This window comes from Artemia sp. Qi Xiang Cuo, chromosome 15 (genome assembly GCF_049724085.1).
Source record: "Artemia sp. Qi Xiang Cuo chromosome 15, ASM4972408v1, whole genome shotgun sequence".
Lineage (NCBI taxonomy): Eukaryota > Metazoa > Arthropoda > Branchiopoda > Anostraca > Artemiidae > Artemia > Artemia sp. Qi Xiang Cuo.
The window spans coordinates 58,534,928-58,545,532 of NC_142808.1; the positions used below are offsets into that span (position 1 = coordinate 58,534,928).

General features: G+C 36.1%; 1 protein-coding gene across 1 annotated transcript in view; it reads right to left on the bottom strand.

Moving 5' to 3' along the window:
• The window catches only part of LOC148943916 (uncharacterized), a 35,795-nt gene extending 25,498 nt beyond the window's left edge, over positions 1–10,297 (bottom strand). Inside the window, 1 exon segment of the mRNA XM_089101283.1 lies at positions 10,146–10,297. Coding sequence (XP_088957409.1) covers positions 10,146–10,297 — 152 coding nt within the window.
• Positions 10,298–10,605: the final 308 nt, after the last annotated feature.

Consider the following 10,605-nt stretch of genomic DNA (forward strand, 5'->3'; position numbering starts at 1 on the left):
TTGAATAGAATATTTTTCAGTAAAGTAGACATTATATTCTAGCTTTTAAAAAGGATAGTGTTTAGAACCCTACTCAGATTATTTTCAGCTCGTTTTGAGTTTGACTTATTTTAATTTCTGCTTGTTTTGTGTTTCATTTATTTATTGATACTGATTTGCGGCAGTTTTATGCTTGGTAGATTATTTGATTCTATTTTTGTTAATTTTTTTTTTAATGGAGTTATTAAATTTTTTTGAAAAAATTATTTTGTTCAAAAGTTTTTTTATTAATTTTTATTCGTTTTATATTGACCTAGTCTTTTTCAGGGAGAAAGACTGAGCCTCTTTTGAATATAAACAACAATCCCTTCCATCCAAACTTTTAATATTCTCTGGGCATAAGTTGCTTTCCATTCTCTTTCGACTATTAAAAAGAGCACTAGCCCTTTGAATTTCCAATTAAATGAGCCTATTTGAAGTTTCTACAAAAACGCTTTATATAAAAACCTTATATACCCCCAGGGTATTACTTAGATCCCGTGCCTTGAGGGCTTTGAGGGGTTGTCATCCCAAAATACTTTCCCAATACATCCCAAGGACTTTCAACTAAGTTGAAAAAAGGCCTATCTCAAAATTTTTGATTGTATTTTTTTTGGGGAAATGGTTGGCAGGAGAGGGGGGTTAGATACCCTCCAATTACTTTCGACTATTAAAAAGGGCACTGGTCATTTCAATTTCCAATTGAATAATCCCTTTTTGAAGTTTCTACGACAATACGTTCTACAAAAACCTAATATGCCCCCAGGGCACAACTTAAAAACATTGCCCTTAGGGCTGTAGGGGGGGTGTCAGCCGTAAAAAACCAAGGTACAACATTGCCAACTATGTTGAACAAACTTACTATCAACCATTTTTGATTGGATTTGTTTTGGGCAAAGTGGGGCGTCATAGGGGGTTAGGTGCACTCTCACTACATTCGACTATTAAACATGGCATTAATTAGCTATTTCAATTTCCAATAGAACATACCCTTTTGGATGTTTCTACGACATCACTTTCCATAAAAACATTATGCCCCAATTCTCACACTTGTAACCCATGCCCGGAGGGTCCTGAAGGGGCTATCGTCCTCACATTCCTAATTTCTATAGCTTTGAACTACGTTGAACAAAAAGGCTACCGCAAAATTTCAATTGGATTTCTATGGACTAATGAAGGTCATAGAAGAGGTGTTAGTTACCTTCCAGTTACTTTTAACTATTAAAAAGGGCATTAGTCGTTTCAATTTCCAATCAAATGAACCTCTTTTGAAGTTTCTACGACAACTCTTTCTATGAAAACCTTATATGCCCCCCAAGGCATAACTTAAACCCCGGGCCACGTGTGAATGGGGGAGGGGTTGTCATACTCACAGACCTAAGTTCCGGACGTTTCAACTACGTTGAACAAAAGGGATATCTAAAAATTTTTTTTGGATGTTTTTGGGAAATAGTTTACTTAGAAATCTCATATACCCCCAGAGGAAATCTTACAACCCTTGCCTTGAGGGCTATGGTGGAGTGTCCTCCTCAAAAGCATAATTTATATCTGGAAATCAACTACGTTGAACAAAATGGTTATCTCAAAATTTTGATTGGATGTGTTTGGATAAATGTGTGTGGAAGGGGTGTTAGTTGCCTTCCTTTCACTTCCGACTATTATAAAGGGAAAAAGCCGCTCCAATTTACAATTGAATGAGCCCTTTTTTAAATTTATATTCTAGATATTAGAAAGCATATGGTTTAAAACCATACCCAAATTAATGTCTGCTCGTTTTGATTTTGAATTATTTTAATTTCTGTTTGTGTTGGGGTTTATTTATTAATTGTTACTTATTTTTGGTAGATGTATGCTTGTTAGATTATTTGATCCTATTTTTGTTTAATGGAGTTTTTACTTTTTTTGAAAAAATTATTTTTTGCAAAAAGTTTTTTTATTAATTTCTCTTCGTTTTATATTGACATAGTCTTTTTAAGGAAGAAATACCGAACCACTTCTGACGTTAAACAATCATCCCTTCCTTAAAAACCTTTAATACCCCCTATGCATAACTCACAAGCCTTGTCCCTAATCTCTGGGGTTTGTTTCAATCCCAAAAGCCATGTAATATTATATTTAGACTATGTTGAACAGACTAGCTTTCTCAAAGTTTCTATAAGACGCATTCCGGGACAATATGACTTGTGTTTAGAGGTGAGAGTGTAGCTACCGTTTGATCAGTTGGACTCTTAAAATGAGTACTCGAGCGCGTGATTACTAATTTAATGGGCCCCCTTTGAAGTTTATATGACCACACTTTTTAGAATAAACCTATATGTCCCAAGGGCACAATTTACAACCCTTGCCCTGAGGGCTAGGGGGATTTGTTATCCTCAAAGACATAATTTACAGACCTTTGTGATAAGCTTAACAAAATGGCCATATCAAAATATAGCCATTTTGACTATCCTATTTTCCTCTCCATGTCCCATTTTCCTCAAACCCATTCGATAAGAACTTTGAAAGAGCCATTTTTCTCAAAACAGTTCAAAGATCATAGAACAAAAAATCCGGGATGAACACTATCTTTCAGGGCCCGGGGTAAGTGTTGTAAGTAATACCTGGGGGGCATATACAGCTGTTGTGGAAGGGATTCTCGTACAAACTTCAGAGACGGCTCATTTTATTGGAAATAAAATGTTTCAGTTTTTAAGAGTCAAAACAGATTGGAGGGTCCCTAGCCCCCGCCACGCCCTTTTTTCCACAAACCCGTTCGATACAGCTTTTGAGATTGCCATTTTTTTTAAATAGTTCAAAGGTCAGATAAAAAAACTCGTTGTCAACACTACTCCCTAGGGTCCGGGGGGCACGCATTGTAAGCCATTTCCTGGGGCAAATACGTTTATTTTGGATGGGATACTCGTAAAAATTTCAAATAGATCTCATTTTAATGGAAATTGAAAGTTCTGGGTCTTTTTTTCAGATTAGAAAAATATCGGAGGGTAACTAGTTTCTCCCACCCTACACGCTTTTGGGTTTTCAGGATGGATAGACCCATCCGTTAAATTTTGAGGAGATCATTTTGTTAAAAACAGTTCAAATATAAGATATTAAAACTAAGGGGTCGACAAAAACCCCCAGGGCCCAGGACAGGGCGTTGTAAGTTATACTCTTGGGGTATATATGGTTCTTAAGGAAAGGGTGCTCGTATAAACTTCAGAGAGGGCTCATTTGATTGAAAATAAAAAGTTCTAGTTCCCTGTTAAAGCTTCAAAAGGCATCAAAAGGCACTTAGCCCCCCACTCAGGCCCTTTTTTACTTTGATGCCCATGCCCTTTTTTCCCAAGACCCATCCGATAAAATTTTGAGATAGCCATTTTGTTAAAAATAGTTCAAACACCTGATAATAAAAACTCCGAGGTTGACACAAACTTGTTTTTCAATTTAATATTTTTACTTTGATATCAGTTTTAGTACTTTGATGAATATTTGTTTTTTTTAAGATTGATTTTGAAATAACGAATTTTTTAAAACAAGAAACTTTTTGCAATCAAAAATATTCGTCTTAAATGAACACTCTGTTTTCTCAACTCTACGAATCCAACCTCACCAAAAGATTTTCCGATAGTAAGGACCTCACTCTTCGAAGCATTAGAATTGAGATCAATTTCGGAATACTCCCTACTCTGGACAGAAAACTTATGCTCAACAGACGATACAGTTCTACTTAAAAACAGGATGTCTTCAGCGTAATTGAGTATAGAAAGGTCCAAACCTTTAAAAACAAAACTAATTCTAGCCTTTTTCTGGGGTGCAACCAAACTATTACTATAAACCGGTGGCGAAGTTACACCACCCTGGCGGATTACTTTCCAAACTCAAATTGCGGCTTTACACATTACAGAACCATGACGAGTAGATACTTTCACGACAACATATAATCTCGCATTTAGATTTTTTAATACCCACAGAACTGAACGATTGAGACTTCACTGCTGCGCACTATACAGCAAATGAGAATGCACAGTATAATCGAAGGCATGAGAGACATCACGAACGGCAAGGATGAAAAACTCAAAACGGACAGAAATTAAATAAGCAATCATAGCAAAAAACATACAACAAGTAATAATATAAATGAATAAATAGATCTTAAAGCGAGTAATTCTTTGACTGAATGTGAAAATCAAGCTTAAACCGAAAAAAATATATTATTATTGAAGTATAAATGAAACTTAAGACAAACAGATATTAAATAAACAATCAATGCAAACTAACATACAATAGATATTAATATAAATGAATAAATAAATCTTAAAACGAGTGAAACTTAAAATTGAATATTCAAATCAAGCTTGAAACGAACAAAAATCACTACAAACAAGAGTTTGGGTATCGCCTCCTTCATTCTCACTGTAAAAGTTTAAAGCCTGCTGCGTCATTGGCGCTTTACTGACAGCTACATGCGTCTTGAACACTCTTGGAAAGCATAAACAACATCAAATTGATTATTTGATGTATAATGATATTAATTGTTGAAAGATCCATCAGTTCAAGAATTTATTTCACTAGCTTACAACCCTTGCCTTGAGGGCTATGGTGGAGTGTCCTCCTCAAAAACATAATTTATATCTGGAAATCAACTACGTTGAACAAAATGGTTATCTCAAAATTTTGATTGGATGTGTTTGGATAAATGTGTGTGGATGGGGTGTTAGTTGCCTTCCATTAATTTCCGACTATTATAAAGAGCAAAAGCCGCTCCAATTTACAATCGAATGAGCCTTTTTTTAAGTTTCTTCAGCAACTTCTTCGATACGAAGTGCCCTGATCTAAAACCAAAAAAAAAATACATTGTGCCAACATCGTTCTGGAAAAAATTCAAATGGATGTACTGAAAAAATGTGCATTGTCCGCTTAATATACATACACTGATATTTATTCCTTAAAATCTTAATTAATTTTTATTTTCTCAAAACTATAAGTGAAAACATTTAAAAGAATTTTTTTCAGTTAAGTACAAATTATATTCTAGCTATTAGAAAGCATAGGGTTTAAAACCATACCCAAATTAATGTCTGCTCGTTTTGAGTTTGACTTATTTTAATTTCTGTTTGTTTTGGGTTTCATTTATTCATTGATACTGATTTTTGGTAGATGTATGCTTGGTAGATTATTTGATCCTATTTTTGTTCATTTTTCATTTAATGGAGTTATTTACCTTTTTTGGAAAAATTGTTTTGTGCAAAAAGTTTTTTTGATTAAGGTCTCTTAGTTTTAAATTGACACAGTATTTTTTCAGTTAGAAAGAAAGAATCTCTGGTTACGTTAATCACTCATCACGTCCAGAAAATACTATAATTAAAACTCTGAATAAATTACAAGCCTTGCCACTCATCTCCGTGGTGTGTTTAAATCCCAAAAGACAGGTAATATCATAGTTAGACTATGTTGAATAAAATGACTTTCCCAAAACTTCTCTTAGACACATTCCGGGACAATAAGACTTGTGTTTAGGGGTGAGAGTGTAGCTGCCGTCTGATCATTTGGACTCTTAAAATGAGTACTAGAGTATCTGATTTCCAATTTAATGAGATCCCTTTGAAGTTTATATGACCACACTTTTTATAATAAACCTATATGGCCTAAGGGCATAATTTACGACCCTTGACCTGAAGGCGAGGGACATTTTTTATCCTCAAAGACGTAATTTTCAGACCTGTTTAATAGTATTAACAAAATGTCATTATAAAATTACATCCTTTTTTAATATAACCATTGTTTGATTTGACGTACTTGTGGAACTGAAAGGCGTGGAGGGAGACCTTTCCTTCTGATCCCTTTTGACTATAACCAAATATTTCTTTGTTCTTTAATTTTATTTTTGACTCGTTGTAATTGTAGTTCACGTAAGTATTCTAAGTGTATACGTCTTTGTTGATTATTTTCATTTGCCACTACTTCAGACATTTTACAATTTCATTTACATTAGCTGCTGGGATTGGTTTTGTCAAATGTCATGGTCCAGGTTATTTATTTGGCCTCCAAGTAGGTTGGATACAGCCACCCTGGAAAAAGTTCAAATTCTACTTGCAATTAAATAATTTAGGAGACTACAATGCCTTTCCTTGATGAGAAATAAAAGTTCAAATAGTGATAAAATCCTTTTAATAGAATGTGATTTTCGCAAGCAGTGAAGATAAATTTCAAAATAAATACTTGATATTTTGGTCTCATTTATAGTGACCGTCATCAGTAGTAAAACTTATGATGCAGTTTTCAAGACAAGTCTGAAAAGTATGTCTTTGAGGATAAAAAATCCCTAAGGGCCGCAGGCCAAGGGTAGTAAGTTATGCCCTGGGGACATATATGGCTTTTATAGAAAGTGTGATCATATAAACTTCAAAGGGGGCTCATTGGATTGGTAATCAGACGTTCTAGTATTCTTTTTAAGAGTCAAAGTGATTAGATGGCTGCTACCCTCTCATCCCTACACATACGTCATATTGTCTCGAAATGCGTCTAATAGAAATTTTGAGATAGTCGTTCTATTCAAAATAGTCTAAATATCATATAACAAGGCTTTTGGAACTGAAACAAACCCCAGAGATTAGGGGCAAGGGTTGTAAGTTATGCCCAGGGAGTATTAAACATTCTTATGGAAGGGATGGTTGTTTAACTTCAGAAGAGTTTCAGTCTTACTCCCTGAAAAAGACTATGTCAATATAAAACGAACAGAAATTAACTAAAAACACTTTTTTCACAAAATGAGTTTTTCAAAAAAAGTAAAGAACTCCATTAAACCAAAAATGAACAAAAATTGAATCAAATAGTCTACCAAGCATACAGCTACCACAAATTAGCATCAATAAAAAAATAAAACCCAAAACAAACATCAATTAAAATAAGTCAAACTCAAAACAAGCAGAAATTAATCTGAGTAGGGTTCTTTAAGCTAGAATATAATTTGTACTTTACTGAAAAAAAATCTTTTAAATGTTTTCACTTATAACTTTAAGAAAAAAAAAGAATTTAAAGAATAAATATCCTCATATGTATATTAACTGACAAGACGTATTTTTTTTCATAAATTTTTTAAACTTATGCCATAGGTGCTCTCTTGTTCCTTGGATAGGGATGCTCGTATAATATTCAGAGAGGGTTCATGTGAGTGACCATTTAAAGTTCGAGATCACTTTTTAATATTCAAAAGAGATCCAAGGGCAACTAGCCCCCCCCACCCACGCCTTCTTTTTCAAAACCCATCTGATGAAAATTTTGAGATAGACATTTTGTTCAAAATAGTTCAAAGGTTGGATAAAAAACTCCGGTGTCAATACAAACCATCAGGGCCAGGGGGACGGCGTTCTGATTTATGCCCTCAAGGCATGCATTGTTCTTATGTGAGGGATGCTCCCATAAACTTCATAGATGGCTCGTTTTATTGAACATTGACAGTTCTAGTTCACGTTTTAAGAGTCAAGAGATTTAAGGGCAACTAGCCCCCCCCCCAAACCCTTTTTCACCCACACCCCTCCACTACAAATTTAAAGATAGCCAATTTTTTAAATTTTATAATAATTAGCTAACAAAAGCTCCGGTGACAACACATCCCCCCAGAGCCCGGGGGCTCGGCGTTGTAAATCTTGTCCTGAGTGTCTGTGGTTCTTATAAAAGAGATTCTCATTGTAACTTCAGAGAGGGTTCATTTGATCGGACATTGAGAGTTCTAGCTTACTGTTTAAGATTCAAAAGGCATCCGAGGGCAAATTGTCCCCCCCCACACATACTCATTTTCCACAAGCCCATCCCATAAAATTTTTTTAATAGACATTTTATAAGCCAGAGTTCAAAGGTCAGATAAGAAAAGCTCCTATGTTGATGCAACCTCCCAGGGCCCGAAGGGAGGCATTGCAAGTAACGCTGTGGGGGCATGTTTAGTTCTTACGGAATGGATGATCGCATAAAATTCGGAGAGGGCTAATTTGATTGGAAATTGAAAGTTCTTGATCACTTTTTAAGAGTCAAAAGAGATCGTAGGGCAACTAGCCATTCCCACTTCCACACCCTAAATGCATCAGATAAAATTTTTAGATAAAAATTTTGTTAAAAATAGTTTAAACCTCAAATAAAAAAATCTGCAGTGTCGTCACAGCTTCCCGGGCCCGGAAGATAGGGTTAAACTTCAGAGAGGTCTCATGTGACTGGAAATTGAAAGTACAAGCTCTCTTTTTAAAATTAAAAGGAAATCCAAAGGAAACTTTCCCCCTACCCACACTATCTTTTTCCAAGCTCCTCTGATGAAAATTTTGAGATACACATTTTGTTAAAAATACTTCAAAGTTCAAATAACAAAAACTCCGATGTCGACACAGCCCTCCAGGGCCCGGAGATAGGCGTTGTAAGTTATGCCCTGGGGGTATATATGGTTGTTATGGAAGGGATGCTTGTATAAACTTCATAGAGCTCATTTGATTGAAAATTGAAATTTGTAATTCACTTTTTAAGAGTCAAAAGTGATCGAATGGTAGCTAGACTCCCCTCACACTCCATTTATTCTTTCCCAGAGGTACTTTATATAAAAGTGCACTTCGTATAAACTTCAAAGGGGGCTCATTCATCGGGAGTTCTAGTGCCCTTTTTAAGTGTTAAAAGTAATCGGATGGCAACTAGTCCCCCCCAAGTCCATTCCCCCCAAATAAATCGTATAAAAAATTTGAGGTAGGCATGTTGTTATAAATAGTTCAAAAATTATACAACAACAATTCCTGTACGTATAGCCATATCGTTAAAAATAGTTCAAAGGTCGGATAACAAAAACTCCTGTGTCGACGCAGCCCCCTAGGTCCCGGTGCAGGCGTTGTAAGTATTGCACTAGGGGCATGTATGTTCTTATGGAAGGTATGCTCTTATAAACTAAAAATAAGGCTAATTTGCTTTGAAACTAACAGCTTTATGTCAATTTTAAAAATTCAAAAGATATCGAGGGTAGTTAGCCCCCCCCATGGTCTTTTTCCTCAAACTTGACTAAACATAACTGTGAAATCAAAATTTCTTCTAAAAATAGGTCCATTGTAATCTAATGAACTATTCAGTGCCGTCAAACAAAACCACGACTTGGATTCAGTCGTTGCAAGTAAGGTTCAGGGGGCATATGTCGTTAGTATGGAAAGAAGGCTCTTATACACGTCTTAAATTTATAATATTATCTTACATGTAAAGGTATTTGTAAATTTTATAGTGTTAACATAGGTCGGAAACCAATCTAAACAAACCTCTAATTGTCACATTGTACTCACCCCCAGTCGACAAGAATTTTGAGAGAGCAATTTTTTTCACAATAGTTCGATAATCTTAGAACGAAAAATCCGGGATGAGCACTCTCTGTCCGGGCCCGGGGTAAATGTTTTAAGTAATACCTGGGGGGCATATACAGCCGTTCTTGAAGGAATGCTAGTACAAACTTCAGAGACGGCTCATTTTATTGGAAATAAAATGTTTCAGTTTTTTAAGAGTCAAAACAGATTGGAGGGTCCCTAGCCCCCGCCACGCCCTTTTCTCCACAAACCCCTTCGATACAGCTTTTGAGATTGCCATTTTTTTAAAATAGTTCAAAAGTCAGATAACAAAACTCCGTTGTCAACACAACTTCCTATGGTCCGGGGGGCAAGCATTGTAAGCCATGTCCTGAGGCCGATGCGGTTCTTATGAAAGGGATGCTCGTAAAAACTTTAACCTAACCTAACCTGGTCACCTAACCACCTAACCACCCACTCTTATTAGAGTGGCGCCACCTAACCTAACCTAACCTAACCTAACCTAAGGTGGTTAGGTGGCGCCACACGTTAATAAGACCATCACAGGCCTATGAGAGCCGAAGAAGTTACAGACAGAAAGGCTGAAATCCTTATATTTTTCTTCAACTGATTTTATTTACTTATACAAAACGATAACTTCGGTAAATGTACGACTTCGATTATGGCACAAGGAACGAAAACTGATTTATTGAAAAACAAGCGTCCACCACGACTAGGTATAACCAATCACTGGATATTATGTCATAACTTCTTTGACTTTTTCCAAAGGTGATCAATTAGTTCGGATTTCCTCTTCAGAACAAATACTTCCACCAATTCAGCATCATCTACCCTTTCCCTTCTTTGGAGCAAGCATTTGATGCTGCTTCCAGCTTACTTTGAGCAAGACCAATGTTCAGGAAGTCCTTCTCTTCCACAGCTTTCTTCAACCGTTCCCCTGCCTCTCTCAGAAGGGTATCGCCTATTTCCTTCTGCTTAACCATCTCTTTTTTTATACAATGTCTGACTCTATGGCCGCTATTTTCTGCTTCTTCCACACCATCTCCTGGATTTGTTGTTCAGCATCCTCCTTCTCAGCTTCAAGTTTCTTTCTCTCTGGTTCTTCCTGTCTTTGTTCAATAAGGAATAGTTCATAGCTGATCTAGCCAGACAAAGCAGCTTCTTTGTGATCAGCACACGCTCTGGTCTGTTCTCATAGTCACAGATTGCATCCATAGCAAAAGCCTTAGCATTCAGTGTTCGCTCTTCTGTACACGCTTGAAGGCTAGTCATCAGCAGAGCTGAACGAGAA